The 20,506-nt window shown below is 30.9% G+C and overlaps 1 protein-coding gene across 1 annotated transcript; it reads left to right on the forward strand.

Annotated features, from left to right (window-relative positions):
* The first annotated feature begins 5,921 nt into the window (after positions 1-5,921).
* On the forward strand, positions 5,922-9,265 carry LOC124921952 (protein NRT1/ PTR FAMILY 2.13). Its single transcript, XM_047462662.1, has 4 exons — positions 5,922-6,155; positions 6,289-6,506; positions 7,270-7,859; positions 8,341-9,265. Exons 1-4 carry the CDS (start codon positions 5,954-5,956, stop codon positions 9,185-9,187), a joined length of 1,857 nt encoding a protein of 618 aa, XP_047318618.1. The 5' UTR covers positions 5,922-5,953; the 3' UTR covers positions 9,188-9,265.
* Positions 9,266-20,506: the final 11,241 nt, after the last annotated feature.

Raw genomic sequence — 20,506 nt, forward strand, 5'->3', positions numbered from 1 at the left:
TTGTGATAGAAAGTTCTAACAATTTACTCATTTAGGTGGAAATCTAGGTATATTATAATGATTATGATTTCTGAATCTCAAATAAAATTCCATTCACAATATTTTTTTCTGTTACATACAGTACTTGATCACTTTATTTCTCTTTTCAGCAAAGGGAGTCATCATCTTAATTATAGACTATTGATGTTGGATTATTTATTTATTTTTTAAAATGGTTGTCACAAGAAGACTCAACTTTCTAAATAATTTTAAACTATTAAATACAAATATTATTAGTTATTTTATCAAAATAATCATATTAAATTAGTCTTTTTTATTTAAAAAAAAAAAAACTAATTTTTTTCAAATAAACCTACTTGTAAAATATAAGATAATATATATATATATATATATATATATATATATATATATATATATATATATATATATATATATATATATATATATATATATATAATATTATCACAATATTATAAATTGATAATATAAATATTATCTTATATTATTATATCAATTTTTTTTATAAGTTTAATATAATTTCTATATAATAGACATAATTTATATAATTCTAATAACATTATCTAATACAAATTTTTTTATTTTTTACATGGTATCCAGAGCTAAAATATTATAATAACATTAATGGTTAATGTAGTCAATGATAGAGACTCTAATAATGCTCTATTAATTATTATTATATTTTAATAATATTTATTTCTTTTTAAATAACTTTGTTAATGTTCTTACTTCAATTATATTTTATGAGTTTTGATTTTAGTTGTTGCTTCAGCTAAACAATTTATGTCCATGAGATTCGACTTCTTCGTTAATTTTAACACACGGACATCCCCGTCATTTGATGGATCTTGAGACTCACGAGTAACTTCGAAATTCATTTAGTTGTTGTTTCACCCCAAACATTTAATGTTCATGGAATTCGACATCTGTGATGCCTTATCAGTCAACACATTAACATTCTATAACTAGATGGAGCTCACGAGTTTCTGAAATTTCAAGAATACATCGTTAATATTTCAACATCTCGATCGTTTTCAACCTCAAGTTGTTCAAGCGTTTTTTATCTTGAGTTTAAGGATGGATGTTAGAATATAAGATATATTGTGATAATATCATTATTATATTATAATAATATATCTGTAAGATATATTATCACAATATGATCAAATATAATTTTGAAATTGGGCTTAGGGTTTTGAGGCTCAATTTAGTGTGCTTCGATGTTAGGTACAAAAGAATGAAAGAATTCATATATATTATATTATATGGAGAGAATGATATATTCTAAAAGGGAAATAATATAATATATAGAGAGAATGATTCTTTCTTAATTATGAATTTTAAAAGCCTAAATATATTTATATTGTAAACGAGTTGTAGAGTATGGTGAACCTAGAACATACAGAGAGTTAGAATTTGTAATTATAACTCTATTAAATCAATTCTCCGAAAGCAGGACGTAGGACATTGTTGGTCCGAACTTAGGTAAAACTCTTGTGTCGTTATTTTGTTTATTCTTTGCTTTTAATTTATTATTCTACATCTATTACGATTGCTATATTTTCATTTTTCATTCTTCGGATGATAATTTTCACAACAGTAATAATATTAATATTTTCTTATATTATTATATTAGTTTCTTTATAAGCTAAATGTATTGTTTATATATTAGTTTCTTCGTATGCTCTAACACCTATATCAAAGCCCTTGATTGGTTAACTTATGTAAACAATAGTGGCATTTAAAATTTCTTTTTAAATGTTAAAATTATTTAATTAATCCATTGCAAAGACCACCAAATAAAGGTGAAACTCAACAAAAATATGTACATGCAAGTTATTACATGAATATACAATCATAAGTTATCAACCAAATAAATAAATACAAATTTATTGATAATAACTAGTTGATTAATAAAGAAAAATGTTTATCTTGGGAGGAAATGGGAATGGTGGAGAGAATTGATTGCAATTAGACTTGGGAAAGGATTAGATTAATGAGTGAGACAGTTTACTTAATTGTTCGAAACTACTTATCACGTAATCTTCCATTTAAAAAGTACTTAAGATAAGGTTTTATCTAAAGGTAAGGCACCAATTGTTCATCCTATTGCTTTAAGTAAGGTGCCCCTACGCTACATAAGAAGGCTTATAGGGATCATGTATCATGTATGATTGATTACTTTAACAGATGGAGAGCTTAAGAATACGAAAGAGATTCTACTTGAAAATGAACTATCGTACTATGAACAAGTGATTCCCCATTTTGACCCATGAAAGAACACATCAAACAAGGTATGAGATCGTGTTTGACAAAACTTTTGTTTTCTATGGTAGCGCTGCCCACCCTAAGATAATCGGAACGAGACTCCATACAATAAATGAACAAGATAACTCTCTAGTGGATTAGACATGAGGGGTTAGTAAATGTCATAGTTAATAGACAACAAATTATGCCTTACCCTCTAAACATTCAAGTGGATTACAAAATTAGAAGATATTAAGATGACGAGAAATATTCTATAAATTTTATAAACAAATAATAAATCAAACCAAACATTATTAAATAGACCCACAAATACACAAACAAAGTAATACAAGATATAAAGGTTCATCACCTTATGTTTAGGTCTTGATTGGAAAGCAAATTTTGGATTTTACCATATTGCCCTTCAATAATAATAAAAAAAGAAAAGAAAAAAAAAGATTTAAGTTATCAAGAACATGAAAGAGTGGGCATGAATGAGAGATTGGGCCCAAATAGAGAATTGGTAAAATGACCACAAATTTTGAGTTGTCCCTCTTCTCTATTCTAAAGTGGAGCACTACTCAAGTTCTCTTTCTCCATCTCATTCTCACCACTATAAATATATATTTTGTATTATAATCACCATTTTATTAAAAAAAATATATATATTAAAGCAATTATTTTTGTGGGTTAAAGAAAATTTTTTAAACATGCTACAAATTATAGTTTTTATTTTGCTTTATTTGATATAAGAAATGCTTAAATATAGTATGACTCTTACCTTTACTTGGTTTAGAGATTTGTTTTTGTGGGATCATCATAAGTATATACTTATTCTCTTTATATTTTGGACTGAATATTTAGAACAAGTACAATGAATATTATGACCATATAACTAATATAAAAATAATAGGATGAAAACAAGATAGGCAGCCAAACCGGTTGAGATTTTAATAAAATCTGATGACTTTTTCTACCTATATCAATTATCATATATGTGTTTAAACTATATACCAAAAAAAATTCTCCATAAACATTAATTTCGGTGGAATAAAATAATAATAGGAAATGAATACATTGGGAATATCAATAGTTTTGAACAAAAAAATAAATAAAACAAAGGAGGAATGGGTACAAGAATTTAAAATGTGAGCACTATTAGCTGTTAAGCAAAGGATGACCGCCTTCTCACTAATTTATCTCATCTTTATCACATGATATTAAAAGTGATATATGTCCATGAGGAGATTTTTTTTAATCAATTTATCATCCTATCATTACCAATTGGTAATTGTGATAAGGAAAAAATTTCACATGTGAACCTATGATATATGTTAAACATTTCATTCTTGAATATCAATAAAAAGCTATATGGAATCCATTTGGAAGTTAAAATATCTACCTAAGATTATTCTTTCATATGCAAACTTGTTTGAATGCTCTTCAATCACAAAAAAAAATATTTTGAAAAGAAAAATGAATGTCGTGATCGAATAATGTGCGGGAAACTTCGGGGTTAAATTTAATCCCTTATGAAAAATGTGTGTTACATTGATCATAGATTTTCTTGGTTTTGCTTGTTTTCTTATGTTTTGAGATTTTAAAAAGTGATGGGTTGGGACTTGGAATGCCTTCAATTATAGGTTTGGTTTAGCAAATTATTGATCAACACATAACTTTAACCTAACTGAAACTCATATTGAGTTATTTGAGTTGTCAATTTGATTGAGTTGGGCTGGAATTAATTAAATTTTTGTTGAGTTCAATTTAAATTAAGTTCAAATTAAAGTCATTTCAAAATCTCGATATCCAATTATTGTTTTTACATTTTTCTTTGAGATTTGAATATTTTCAATCCAGTCTAAATTACTCAAATTACTAAAAAAAAATAAAAAAATATCCCATCTACGAAAATAAGCATTTCAAATTTTATATAATGGCTATAAATATTTTTATAAACAATATTGATAAAATATTAATTTTACACAATATTTATTTATATATATATATATATATATATATATATATATATATATATATATATATATATATATATAAAGGGCAAGAACTCCTGTTTGTTCTAGTGCATTAATGATTGGAAGATGATTTTCCTTAAATGTGTAAATAGTGATAAAATCGTTGTAATATTAATATATATATATATATATATATATATATATATATATATATATATATATATATATATATATATATATATATATATATATATAAAGTCAAGATTACAGTCGATTTCATTTACTAAATATGATTTTCTAATCAAATTTTATATAATATAAAAATTCAATTGATATAAATGTTGAAAAATGTATAAGTTAGATGTGAAGTTTGAGAAAGAGATTTAATAATGAAAATAAATATGAACTAAATGAGATACAAGAGGAGTGTGGATTAATATATATAATTTTAAAAATCTATTTAATTCTTATAGTCCTTTTAACTTAAAACATTTTTCTTTCCCTAAGAATTGAATTTGAAAAACTCTTTTTATCTAGCTATTCTTGTAAAATAAAAAATATTTATGCCAAGTATTCCTGTACGATAATTGAAGTTTGTAGGTTTTTTAAATTAAATTTATTTGGTAATTAATTTTTTTAATATCAAAAATAAAAGTAAATGATATTTCATAAAATAAAATGAAAAAAAAGATGATTTAAAATTTATTAAAAAATCATATTTTTTATTCACTCTTATCTAAAAAATTTATTTAATTCAATCAATTTTTTATATTAAATAACATAAAAATAAAATTACTTCTACTTTTTACTTTAACATTTTTAGAAAATAACTATAATTTGGAAAAAAATCACCTTTTTCCTTCAATTTTTATTTAAATAGTTTTATTTAATTAATCATCTTTAATATTAAATAAAAGTAAAATTAATTTAAATTTTATAATTTTATAATTATAAAAGTAAATATGATTGTGATTTTAAAAATCTAAATTTCAAAAAAAGTCTCAATTATTAGTCAAACATATCCGTTTCAATAAATAAATAAATAAAATATCTAATTTTATCTAAAATATATATTTGGATAAATATATATTTGGATATATATATGTGAGAGTAAATGAATGGATTGGATTGTGGGTTGACCCGCCCATAAATTTAAAACGGTTAAAAATAAAATTAAAAATACTATAGATATAGTTCGAACATGCAACATAACAAAACAAGTATAACCCTTTAACCAACTAAGCTAATAACACTTTATATTTTAAATTCAACACCAAATTTGATGAACGTTAAATATTTTAACAATATAAGTTCAACTTTTTAACTAACTAATCTATATGATGCTTAATTTTTAAAGTGTCCAGATTGTCGGGTCGAGATCTGTGGTTAATTTAGATATATGTGAGAGTAAATGAATATTTGGGTCGAATGATAGGTTGACCCGTCTATTAACATTTTTACTGTAATATTTTTTTCTCGATTTTTATATTATTACACATAATATAATTCATATTATTTTAGTCCATATACAAAGTACCGTTAAAATAAGCTAGAATTAGCCAAAACAGAACGTCGGTTCAAATAAACACAACACTAATAATTGATCACTTTACTTACCATGAAAGTGTCCAAATCTTAACACTTTCTCTCTCTCTCTTTTTCTATAAATTAAAGTTGCAGGTTCTAACTCAAAGAAGAAGCTAAAACCAGAGATGGATGACATCACCGGCAATAAACAGAGGCCTTCCTGGGTATATTGCTGTTCCAATTCTATTTCCATTCCCTCTTCCCCTTCCCGGAATATTGACGTTGCATCGCCGGAAAAGCATCATCAACTTGATCACCTTCCTGTCTCCGACATAAAACCCGCCAAACGAAAGCCTGGCGGATGGAAAGCCATGCCGTTCGTCCTAGGTATATATATTTTTCTTTTATTGGAAAGAGTCGACTTAATAGACCAATATGTCACGTAAATTTTCGCCCGAATAAAAGGTTGAGAATGCAAGTTTCATGCTAGTTTTTCTTAATTTATCGTTAAATTGGACAGGTAACGAGACATTCGAGAGGATGGGAACATTTGGACTGCTATCAAACTTTATGATATTTTTATTAACACAATTTCATCTTGAGCAAGCATCTGCTGCAAACTTGCTCAACATATGGTCCGGTATAACCAATTTTGCGCCGTTGATCGGTGCTTTCATTTCTGATGCTTATATCGGCCGCTTTCGGACAATTGCTATTGGTTCCTTCGCCACTCTTATTGTAAGTGTCAACAATTAATAGAAAAAAAATGAAGGACTTTATTTTTACTAAAAACGACTTAAATTAAAATTAGTGGTCAATTAGCTTAGAAACATCTAATTTCTAAAACAAAACAAACAAAAAATGTTAACATGACAAAATAAACATCTTTTATTTCGGCCAATATTTACCATTATCACCTCGATTCATTTCATGGGTACCTTATCTAGTTATCTATAGTATATCTAGATATTTTTCATTTATATTAGTATTTTATATATTTAAAATAATAAAGGAAATTTTGTATGTTTTTTTTATTGTTATCACAAATTGTTAATCTCGTTTTGTTTTCGATGTATTAATTATATGACAAGGTGAGCACTCGTTTTTTTATATTGATTTTGTTTAGGACAAGTTAATTAGTTTACAATCAATTGAATTTCAAACAATTCTATAAAATTTTGTATGACTGGGTATGTTTATTTACCATTCCATGATCATTAATGTAACATTTAGTTTGTTTTTTTTAACATAATCAACCAAAAATATGTTTATGAAAATAGCTTGCTTGTGAAAGTTAGACAAATTGTCGGTTGTGTCAATGACAACATGATCTCATTCTTTGATCCGTTATAAAGAAGCAAGTTTATTTATGCTTTTAGTTTTTGGAGATCACATGATACTAGTAATAGAAAATTTGTATAACGTGTGCGAATATATTTACTTATTTTATTTTTTTGATCAATGATTTCTTAATTAATTAATTAATATTTTGTTACACTAGGGAATGATAACCCTAACCGTAATAACTTGGGTTCCCGACCTTCACCCTCCTTCATGCCCAAAATCCCATGATCAAGTCAATCTTCACCCGTGCACCGGGCCAACCTCGACGCAATTGGGAGTTTTGGTAATTGGACTCGCTTTCCTCTCAATTGGCACTGGCGGCATAAGGCCTTGCAGTCTTCCGTTTGGTATAGACCAATTCGATCCAACCTCCGAGGATGGGAGAAGAGGGATCAATAGCTTCTTCAATTGGTACTACGCCACTTTCACGGTTGTCCTAATTCTAGCACTAACCGTCGTTGTCTATATACAAGACAACATAAGTTGGGTGATTGGCTTTGGAATACCCACTCTATGCATGGTAGGATCCATTATATTGTTCTTTCTAGGAACCAAGATCTATGTGCATGTCAAGCCAGAAGGGAGCGTGTTCACGGGCATCGCTCAAGCATTAGTCGCGGCCTACAAAAAGCGTCATGCAAGGCTTCCCGATGATGATGAAAAAGATGGTGGTGTCGAGTCTTACTACGATCCGCCGCCCTTGAAAGGGACTGTTTCGACAAAACTTCCTCTTACCAATCAATTCAGGTAAATATTTATTAGCTTTTATTTGTGGTGCAATATATGATAATTGATAACTAATGTCCGGACCCATATAATATTACCAAAATTCTTAATCATGCTTATATCTTAATAACTTTGTGACAATTTATAAAAAAAAATACGGTAAAAGAGTAACTGATATCATATATAATTTTGGTTGGTCCTATTGATAGAGATGGATTGTCTTACTATAAAATGTAGACCATGGAGTTTTGTTTTTATTAGTCTCAATTATTATTTCAATTTATGAGGCAATAAATATTGGAGGCCACACAAAGAAAAGAAGTTCTAGACCCATTAACAATAAAGGCAATATTGTACAAAATCACGAGGCATCCATCCACTACAAATAATGACGTTTGTCTTGTAGCTTTTTCATCATTGTTTTTTTTTCAATCTACAATTATAGTAAAAGAAGTTATTTATTTGATTATTTGAATTACACGAGTAAAATATTTTATTTCAGGATGATAAACAAAGCGGCTCTAGTTCAAGATGGAGACCTAAAACCGGATGGGTCGCGATCAAATCCATGGAGACTATGCAGCATTCAACAGATCGAAGAAGCCAAATGTTTATTCAAGATATTCCCTGTTTGGGCATCGGGCATCGTTTGTTTCACGGCCATAGTCCAACAAGCCACTTTCACCATCTCCCAAGCCCTCAAGATGGACCGTCACCTCGGACCCAAGTTCGAAATCCCCCCGGGTACCCTCATAGTCATTTCCATGATCACAGTCGGCATATGGGTCCCGTTCTACGATCGCGTAGTTGTGCCCGCTCTTCGTAAGGTAACCGGTATTGAAAACGGGATCACGCTCCTCCAGAGAATTGGGATCGGGATCGTGTTCTCGTTCCTATCGATGGTGGTTGCAGGGATAGGGGAGAGGATGAGACGCGCCTCGGCACTAGCCCATGGTGGGCCGAGTGGGGTCGCCCCAATTTCCGTCCTCTGGCTGGCCCCTCAGCTCAGCCTCATGGGCTTTGCCGAGGCGTTTAACATCATAGGACAAATTGAATTCTATTATCGAGAATTCCCTGAGAGTATGAGCAGCGTAGCAAACTCTTTGTTTTTTATAACAGCTGCGGGAGCCAACTACTTGAGTAGTTTCCTTATTATGATCGTTCACCGAACCACAGGCGGGCATGGGCGACCCAATTGGTTGGCGAACGATATCAACGCGGGGCGTATAGAGAATTTTTACTTCTTGATAGCGGCCATGGGGGCGGTGAATTTGGTATATTTCTTATTTGTGTCACAAAAGTACCAATATAAAAAGCAGCTTCATGTTGAGCTTAGTGTTGGTAAATAATTAATAAAATTTGTAAAGGGATCTCACTCTCGTTTGTATTTTAATTTAGTTTGATTATTGCTACTATATATTGTACCATCTTCTTTGGGTTTTTTTTCACTTTAACAAGGAAAGGAAAAAAAAAAGTAGAGAAGAGATAAAGATTATCAAAATTGGCAATGATATATATAGATCAAAATAAGTTAGATAAGTTTCTTTTTGTTACTTTATTTTTATTCCAAAAGTAGATGAAATTGAAGTCAAATGATACAGTACACAAAAATAAAAGTACAAACAGACAAATGATAAAAGTAAATATTTTTAGTTTTTTAAAATGATCATTTTTTTGAAACTCCATCCCATGACTTTGTGATATAAGTTGTAATGCTTTAACATGAGTTAAAAGTAAATAGAAGCTCTAATTTGTTTTTTAATAACAAATTTATGCATATAATGAAAATAAAGTTGTTTAAACTTCATGAGTATAAAGAAAATTTTAAAACAAAACAAAATCCATTGGCTTACAATGTGTTTGGAATATTATGGCCTAATGAAATTTCACATTAGTGTAACCTTATTTAAATTGAGTTTTTTCCATGTTAATTTTTTTTTTGGTTCCTTAGCCTATTAACTTTAATTTGTTTTTTTTCTTTGATTGTCCTTCATATATTTTATTTTTTCTGATATTATTCTTTGTTTTGTTGTGTGACTCTCATTTTAATATTAAAAAATAAAAATAATAATGACGGAAAACCATACTTATGATCTCCTTTCATCCATAAATTGGAGCATTAGCGACGGTAATTCTAGTATGTCATTAAATGTTTTAGCGACATTACTTTATAAATTATAAAAATAATATAAAGTGTCATCTTAATTATTAGATCAAATGACTTTGTAACCACTATTTTTAATAACTTAACGTTTCCAATCATCCTGCCTATATTTTGTCCGACCAGAAAAGAGGCTATTACAAATTTTATTTTGACACGAAACTCTTAACTTCAATGTTTCTTTTGGAAATATTATGTTTATCTTTCTTTCTTTCAGTCCGGTTATTTAATTAGGGATACAGCTATTGAATTTTTTTTTTTTTAATGGCTTGGTACTCAAAAGAATTTAGATTCATTTGTAGATCTATATATGTTTGTTGGTTTGTTTAATTTTATTTTTTGGTCTATATCCCATGTGAGTTGATTTTACAGATGTCAAGATCTTAAGGTACTATGCATGCATTTAAATTAATTTGGATTATTATTGTTTAAATGGTATACCAAATTTTATATTATTTCTAAAGCATTATTCATTAACCAACATGTGCATATGTTTTCATAGAATTAAATTAAACTTTATTTTTTGGGCCAATTCAATATGTTGAAATTTCTGATATTATGTTTTAATATTGTACTAAGTAGCAAGAATTGGTATTGTTTTTTAACTATTTCTAAAAAGGGATGAGAGGAGGAGAGAGGGTAGCCCAAGGGTCGCAGGCGGGGAAAGTAGTTGAGAAGTCACGGCCTATATATTATGCAATGAAGTTGGGTGGATGAACGCTTCTCCGTAGGATCAAATGATGATGGGGAAGGATGGTTCCTCGTTGGTAGAGGAGGTCGAGTGGTTCGGCTGGTCGATGGTCGCCCGCAGGTGTCGGTGGGAGTCTATTCAACGCTAGATGATGGCAGGCAGGTGGGGAGACAACGGGTCTCGCCGACGACCAGTCTTCAAGAGGATCTCCATGTATCCGCTAAGGTTGAATAGTGATGTCAAGCTCGGGAAATCACGTTTAACAGGCGTTAATGCTGCCGGAAGCAAGCAGCGAGTGGAAATCAGTATGCATTCAGTTTCTCTGTCCAAGGGCAGCGGCAGAAGTGGTCCGCCAGTCGGGGGGAGTGACAAATGTAGGTCGTCGATGGGGAATGCACCAATCATTGGGGAAAAATCAGCCAATCAGGAGGCCAGTTTTCCTTCTTATACAGACAAGGTGAAAGAAGTAAGACATGCGTGTTGGTCAGATTGGTTCAAGATGGTGATTACATGTACAAAATCTTTCGAGTTTGTTACGTTGATGGATAAATTGAATGTAGTGGAAATCTTTGAGATCAAGAATTCTAAGCGAAGGAGGATCGAGGTGGGATTGGGTCACTTAAATATTTTAAGGCATTATTTGTCATCATCGTCATGGACGAGGAAGTGCCTAGGATCTGGCCCATTAGGCATAAAATTTTGGTCCGAGTTTAACTCACGGGGAAGGTACATTGCTTTATGGATTGATTGTCGAACGGTGTTTATTATGCCTCATGCTAAGATTTTAATTCCATTGGTTGAAGAAGGAATTCGAAGACTTGAAAATAGTATTAATAATGACAGTATTAGAAACACTACGTTTAATAACTTGGCTGATCAAGAACCTAAAGCTGAGCATGAGCGGGATCACTCAAAAAGGCCAACAATGCAAAATGAAAGATTAAATGACACTTAGATTTAGTTATTTGGGTTACCCTCGATCTGTTGGAGCACTGAGTGTCTGAGAAATACTGGTGAAGTTCTACGTGGTTATAGGTAGATGGATGAAAATACTAGACTGAAATGCGAGGTCGGATGGGCAAGGATTTGTGTTAGTCCAACGGAACGTATGCCGAGTTCTATTACCCTTAAATATGGTATGGTGGTGTATAAGGTTGCGGTGTGGCCCGAATGGCCTCTAATTATGTCAACAATGTCGACTTCCAACTTATGCACGGACCATGTGGAGCAAGAAGTGCCTTCCCTAAATCCTCCTTCTAGGGACTTTGAAGAGAACAATAGTTTGGGCTCACCGGTTCAACCAATTAGTGTGGATAAGTGTTTGGATGGGGTGAATAATTTTGGTGAGGTTATGGTAGATGTGGTTGATATTAACCAAGAAAATGAATCTATAGAGTTAACAGGTATAGTTGATCCTCTCGAGACAACGTTTTTTGTTGAACCGAGTAGCGTAATGGAGAAGGAAAAACGTGATTGCGAGAACGAGGTTCAGTCACCGAGTTTGACTGTTGAGTTGATACCCGAAACATCACCTCCATCTTATAATTCGGAATTTAAGTTATGTGTGACATTTGAAGAGTCTCCTCTAGTCAATATTTCGATTAATATGCCTCATGTAGCTATGTACGAAGCTCCAAGGGAATTTCTCACCCATCCTATCTTGGGGTGTGGGGCTAATTGTGAGTCAAGTGACGCGGAAAATGGTGAGTTAAGGTCACACATGGAAAATGCGGCTCAAATAAACCCCATCAGATTTGTGTATCCCAATTATGTGAGTGATTCACCTATCAAGGTGCATGAGTTATCGGAGGAAGAGATTGTTGAGTCAGATGTTGAATATGACGCTAATGAGGAGTTATGTGAGAATTTTTCCACTCATAACATGACGTTGAACGAAAACAAATCTCCTGATAGAGAGATTTTAACTAAAGAGTCCGAAGTGTGGCCCGATATTCGCGAAATCCTCACAATGACACTTATTAAGAAGTGTCAGCTGAAAAAGATTGGTGATTTACCCGGATTCTTGTCTTCAGGAAAACGTATCTCAAAGCTGAATCGGATATACTCCGGGTAAGTCTGTTTTGATGATTGGTAAAATTTTTGCTTGGAATGTTTGTGGGATTAATGATAAGGAGAAGCGTTGTATTCTGAAATCGCTTGTGGGTTTTACTAGGGTGATATTTATTGTTTTTGTGAGACAAAGATTCGACAAATGGATCAAGGGATTGTTAGAGAGCTGTGTAATTGGCGATTGTGTGGATGGGTGGCACTTGACTCTATTGGGGCGTCAGGTGGGATTCTAATTGCTTGGAATGATGATGAATTCGAGAAAATGAATGTTGATATTGGAAGATGCTCAATTAGTGTGCAACTTAGAAATTGGAGAGATAACTTTCGTTGGGTGTTGTCTGCGGTTTACGGGTCAGTGAGCCAAGATCTAAAAGCAGAGTTTTGTAACGAGTTGTCAAAAGTGTCTAGTTTATGGGATTTTCCGATCATATTTACTGGAGATATGAATCAGGTGAGGGATCCTTCTGAAAGAAAGGGTGCTAGAAGATTTACTAGCCAAATGTCAGAGTTTTCTAATATGATCGAAGACCTGGAGCTTGTAGATCTGTCCCTTAAAGGAGGTCGATTTACATTCAGAAGAGACAATGGTAGTGGTGGGTTGTCTCAGTCTCGCATCGATAAGTTTTTGGTTAGTGAGTCGATCTTTCGGGGGGTGGTTAATATTTTTCAAAAGGTTCTTCCGTGGAGTTGTTCGGACCATCGACCTATTCTATTAGAGCATAGAGTTGTGCAGTTGCATTGCCGCCCTTTCAGGTTCGAGAATAAGTGGTTGAGTAGAGTCGAATTTTTGTCGCGTGTGCAAGAATGGTGGAGGACTCAAGCTCCTTTGGGTTCTACTTCATCGAAACTGTTTATGAATTTAAAGAAATAAAAAGTTGGTCTGTGGGTGAACGTGCTACTTTTTGTGCAAAGGTCGATGAATTATGTAAGAAGATTAATATTATTGATGAAGTGGAAGAGGTTCGTGAGCTTTTGGCTGAAGAGGTTAACTCTCGTATTTTCATAGTTTCTAATCTTTTGGAATTGTGTAAAGAAGAAGAGATTGGAGCCAGACAACGGAGCAGTGCTACTTGGCTAAGATATGGGGATAAAAACACAAAGTTCTTTCATTGTGTCTCGAAGGCGCAAGCTAGGAATAATGCTATTAATTCTATTTCGGTGGAGGGTGTTGTACATGATGGTGAGCACGCGATTTCAAATAGCATCGTTGAATTCTATAAAGAATTATTCAAAGAATCACATATGGCTAGACCGAAGTTGGATGGAGTGAATTTTAATACTATTAATGCGGAGCAAAAAACCTTATTGGAAGCTCGTTTCACGGAGGAAGAAGTGGAGGCAGTAGTTATGGGTTGTGGCAGCAATAAGGCACCAGGAAGTGACAATTTTACTTTGGCATTCTTCAAAAAAGCTTGGCCTTTTCTCAAGATTGATATCATGGCAGCGATCGAGCATTTTTATTAATTTTCTTCATTCGATAAGAGTTGGAATTCATCCCTGATCTGTCTGATTTGCAAAACTCCCGGGACTATCAATGTGAAAAATTTTAGACCTATTAGTCTTGTTTCCTCTTTCTACAAGATTGTGTCTAAGTTTTGGCTAACAGACTACGCGGGGTTCTTGAGTCAGTGATCTCAGCTAATCAGATGGCTTTTATTAAAAGTAGCCAAATTTTTGATGCGTCTCTCATTACAAATGAATGCATTGATTCGACAAATTTCAAGAGAGATAAGTGTGCTTTCGTGAAACTTGATATTGAAAAAGCATACGATCATGTGAATTGGGAGTTTTTATATGATATAATGGGTAGAATGGGTATGGGGGAGAAGTGGATCGATTGGATCAAATTCTGTGTGTCGATAACCAAATTCTCTATAATTGTGAATGGAAGTTCAAAAGGATTTTTTGAAAGCTCAAGGGGAATTAAGCAGGGTGATCCTTTGTCCCCATTCATGTTCGTCATTGTTATGGAAGCTTTTTCAAGAATGATGGTTTTCGCTGAGAATGCTAACCTCATTAGAGGTGTGGATTGTGGGGTGAGGAGGTCTCCGTTTGTTATTTCTCACTTGCTTTTCGTGGATGATACCTTATGCATGATTCAAGCTACCCATTGAAACTTCAAGCATCTTCGCGACATTCTCTAATTGTTTGGAGCTTGTTCTGGATTACGGGTTAACCTCAGTAAGTCTGAGATTTTTTTCTCAAACTTAGTCTCCAACCGTAGGAAAATGGCTCTTGCGAGTATCTTGGGCTTCGAAGTGGGGTCTTTTCCTTCAACTTATCTTGGGATGCCTTTAGGTGCTAAAGCCCCCCTCCAAAGCTTCCTGGGATTCGACAATTGCGAAAATGGAAAGAAAGTTACCAATTTGGAAGACCAAGATGATTTTAAAAGGTGGACGTCTTATTCTCATCAAAAGTGTTCTAGCATCTATTCCCACATACATGATGTCCTTATTCCTTATGCCTAAAAGTGTGACTGTGAAGATAGAAAGAATTATTAGTAAATTTCTTTGGGGATCCTCTGAGTCATCCTTCTGTCATTTGGTTAGGTGGGATAAAGTGAAGAAGTTTAAAGATCAAGGGGGTTTGGGTATACGGGACTTTATTTCGTTTAACAAAGCTCTTTTATCAAAATGGTGTAGCAGATATTCCTTAGAGCCTACCTGTTTGTGGGCTACTATGATCAAGTGCAAGTATGGGAATGATTGGTCTGGTTGGTTCACCAAACCTATTAACCGTGTAGTGGGATGCGGTATTTAGAGTGGCATCTCGGTGATATGGAAGACTTTTCGTGAACAATGCAGATTTTCGATAGGCGATGGCTCTTCGATTAGTTTTTGGGATGACGTTTGGTGTAGTACTAAAAGTCTCTGCTCTTTGTTTCCAACTATTGCCTCAATCGCTATTTGTAGAGATGCTACAGTTAAGGACATGTTTGATGTGAGCTCTAATGGTTTTTCTATGAGAATCAAGTATAGGAGAAGACTTAATGCTGATGAGTTAGCTTTACATGATAAAGTGTTGAACTTGGTGGGGCGCAAAGAGGTGAATCCGTCTTCGCATGATATTTTGCGTTTACAAGATATTGATACATTTAAGGTTAGTTATTGCTACTTCTTAATTGCTGAGAATGCACATTAAAATTTTATTTGGAAGAAGTTATGGGAGTCTAAACTCCCATCGAAGATCTCTTTCTTTGGATGGAGTGTAATGCACTGAGGGATTTTAACGGATGATAGATGCATGAAAAAATGGTGTATTATGGAGAATCGTTGTCGAATGTGTCATAAAGAGGTGGAGTCAGCTCCTCACTTTCTCTTACATTGTGATGGAGTGCTGGCGATTTGGAGTCTTTTATGGAATATGACGGGTATTTAGTGGGTTATGCCAAAATCTATTGTTAGTTGTTGAGAAGTTTGGATAGAGACGGTGAGTTCGGTTGGGCTGACTCGTTGGACCACTATTCCACTTATCTTTTGGTGGACCATTTGGCTTGAAAGGAACTGGAGAACGTTTAGTAACCGTAGCAGACCAATGCGTCTAATTCATAATTCTATTATTATGACAATCGGGGAGGTTTCTTTAGGAAAACCAGTTGATGCGGTCGGGGAACTCATTGATCTTATTGAAGATTTCTGTGTTCGTTAAAGTTTGTTATTTTGTCATACCTTTTTGGTCATTTGTGAACATACTTATGTCGCGTTGTTTGTTTGTTTTTTATCTTTCTTTCTTTTCTTGTTATGCTTTTGCCGTTGTGCTTAAAGCGACTCTCATTTATATAATTTGCATGGACCTTTTTAAAAAAAAATATATTATACTAAGCAGCTCCTAAAATAAGTTGTTTTAGGGCATTTAGGCATTTTAGTTTACTAACTTCCTTTTCATTTGTTTGAAAGAAGATGGTGATTTCAAACGTTAAACATATGGACATAATCATGCTCTAAATGTTTATGGGTTGAATCGAACATATGCAAATGCAGAGATAATAATTTTAGTGGGTCAATCCAGACAAATATATAGAATTATAATTACGAAAGAACATCAGGTGACCCTAGTTAAAACCGTAGGATGAAGTACCCATTGTAATTTATAATCCTTAGATGAGTGGTGGCCTCAAGGTTATTAGGCTAGCAAGGAAATATCTATTGTCACCAATTACCAATTTTTCTTTAACAGATTGGGATCTATAAAACATTATTTAAACACAATGACAACAAGACATAACCGTAAATATGGAAACAAAAATAAAAGTCGCACAAGACGAAGCTAAAAGAACATGTCAAGTAAACAGAAGTTCGGAAAAAACAAAAAATAATCTAAGAGTCCCTAATCAAACTTGCAAATTGGCTCAAATACAGTTTCTTATCAAATCGAAAGTATATCCATAATATTTGAATTTGCTCAATAAAGAGGTTTGAAATCGCCCATTTTACTACACTTTATTATTTGTGTTTATATTACCATTTTATGTATAAAATGAGTATAAAAGATAATTGTTCATTAGAAATTTTCAATCCTAAGCATAAATTTTGGGGCATTTTTTTAATAAAAAAATTATCATATATATTCTTGATCAATTGGAATAGAAGTAAGACAACCTAGCTAATTCTCAGAATTGGCCCTCTTAAATCACACTCAATGATTGTGATTCTCAAAATATGTTCTTAATTAATATATATCTTCTCAGCAAAAATAAATAAATTTATATTTAACTGTACAAAAAAAATTGTAGAATCCCCTGATCTCCGGTCTTCTGATCTCCCATATCGAGTTGGACATTTCGGATTAGATTTTGTTTCATATTTCCTTAAAGTGTCCCTTAAATTGTTTGTTTTTTTTTTATGTTTTTTCAAGTTTTTTCTTTTGGATATTACGATAAAATATGTCAACTTGTATTAACCTAATAAATTGTATTTTTTTATAAATTTAATCATTTGATTGTGTCTTCACAAATAAATGAATAAAAGAAATAAAAAATATAATTTTTTTTTATCAATCACCGAGAATTATAATTTTCTAACAAAAACATTTATTATAGAGCCTAATATTCAACCACAATTTTATTTCTATTAATTACGTAACTACATATCTTAGAGTAAACCGAAATAACTATTTTATCCTAAATAACATGACAAATATAATTATACAGCTATATAACATGCAATGCCCATTATATATGGTTTTTAAATTAAGTAGCTAGAATTCAACGATGGAGTATAGATATCAAATTGCAATAATGTTTTTTAACGTTTGTTTGTAATTATGTAATGAAAAGTCAATGATATTTTCCCATTTTCTTGCAAGATAATCATATATAGCACAAGTTATCAATGTATATATTTTATTATTAATCAAAATCCTTTCTTAATCAGCTTTAAATATATATTTCAAACATTTGTATATTGTGATATGACTTATGAGTATTGACATCATTCATTTTTTTTCAATAATAATAGCATATTCTCCATAAATCAAATCAATTCAAATAATCATATATAAAAGAATATAAAGTATGATTTAATATTATATTTGTCAAATAATTAAAGTCAAATCTTTTAAGGAGAAACGTGAAAAAACAATGGCAAATTATGTTGGTCCACGTGTACCATATCTTCTGGAATAGTCTGATGATGTGATATGTCTAATGGAGGAATTTTTTATTTCTATCAAATATTTATATTTTAAACAATTTTTGTAATAATTTTCAAAAAGTAAGATTCCTTTTTATTAATTTTTTTATTAATAAACATACAAAAAAATTGAAATATAATCTCAACAAAATAAATACAGGTGTGAAAGATCCAAACATACAAAATTAAATACTAATAATAATTATAAAGAAAAAAACATCTTACCTAATAATTATTACAAAAAAAGAATAATATGATTCTTCAAACTTAAACTTGTAATATTGCCAAACTATTATATAATAAACTAATTTGTGATAAAACAAAAGGTATTCTATTTCTAATAAGATTAAGTAAACAAATACAATTTTAAAAAGTCTTAGAAAAATAACATTTATAATTTATTTTTAATTCATTATGTTAATTTGAGACTTTGATTTACAAGAATCATGACTCGTGTCTAAGAAATCAAACAGTTTCATTTCTACTAAGAGCATCTCCAGCGCATGACCTGTGCCCGCATGGGACAGCGTGGAAAAGGGCAGGTCATTGGTTTTTTTTTCATTTTTTGCATTGTAGATAAAAGCAAAAAGAGGACAGTGCCCTCTATGCCGGTCATGCCCTCCTCTGACTTTTTCATCATTATATAATATAATATATTATATAATATAGGAATATTAGTTATATATTTAATTATAATATTTTTTCATATTATTTTTAAGTAACAATGTAATAACATTAAATAAATATATATTCTAAAGTTTTCCTATCTATCTATAGTAATATTAATTATATATTAAATTATAATAATATTAATTATATATTTAATTATAAAAATATTATAATATTTTATTATACTATAGAAATATTAATTATATATTCTCAAATTTTCTTATAATATAGGAATATATGTTATATATTCTCAAATTTATTCGTTTTTAATATTATAATATATTTTAAATTATAAAAATATTTTATATTTTCTATTAATTATATTAATATGTTTTAAGGGTGAAATTTTAAATTCTCCTATAATATATATAATACAGGAATATTACTTATATATTTAATTAATAAATATATTTTTTAAATAAATTAATATATTTTTTATTAATTATATTAACACAGTTTAAAATCTCAAATTTTCCTATAATATAGGAATATTAGTTATAATATTCCTATATTATAAATTAGTTATTTATTTAAAATATTATAAATAAAATTTATTATTTAGATAAGAGGGCGGGCGGAAGCATTGGAGTGTTTTGGACAACTATAATGTGTTCCCCTTTCAGCTGATGTGGAATATTGATTTCACAAAATAAGAGGGCAGAGGTCTTGTGCGCTGCTGATGCTCTAAGGTCTTAAATTAAAGTAATTATAAATCTGGTATATATATATATATATATATATATATATATATAAAATATTTTTCTTTTCAAACCCATCTCTATTATTATGAAACAAAGCCATTTTCTTTATCTTAAAAAAATATACAAGATAAATGAATTTTGTATGAGGCATTTTATTTTGTAAGGAATATGAAAAATAGATATGGGAGAAGAATTGTTGTAAGTAATGATGAAAAAACAAATTTCTAGATATTTGTAACTTGAATTAAAAGACGGAATTACACTAAACTAATTTAAAAATTCCTTATTTTTGCAAAGTCCATATTGTTTAAAATGTTATATAAACAAAATATTAACTATAATTCAAGTGACAAAAAATAGTTCATAAGTGATCAAATGTCACAATTTAATTCTTATTTAGAATATTTTAAGTTAAAGTGAATGTTATAATTATAAGGTCATAAAAGCAGCATTCCTCGATCAATATCTAACCTAACTTGTCTGACTCAATCCATAAATATAGCACTTGCTACTCGTATAAAAATGATAAATATATATAACGCATGTAGTGATCGGTGTCGTGTCGATATATATTGATTCACTTGAACAACAAGAGATTTGATCATTGTTTTGGCATGGAACATTTTTATCTTTGTTAGTAGAATTGGAAATATTTGTTAGGTTAGAAATTTAGGTTTAAGATAGAATGAGATTGAGATTTGCACCAAGAAAAGCAAAGTAATGATAAAAATTTGGTACAAAAGAGA

The sequence above is a fragment of the Impatiens glandulifera genome, chromosome 1 (assembly GCF_907164915.1).
Source record: "Impatiens glandulifera chromosome 1, dImpGla2.1, whole genome shotgun sequence".
Classification (NCBI taxonomy): Eukaryota; Viridiplantae; Streptophyta; class Magnoliopsida; order Ericales; family Balsaminaceae; genus Impatiens; species Impatiens glandulifera.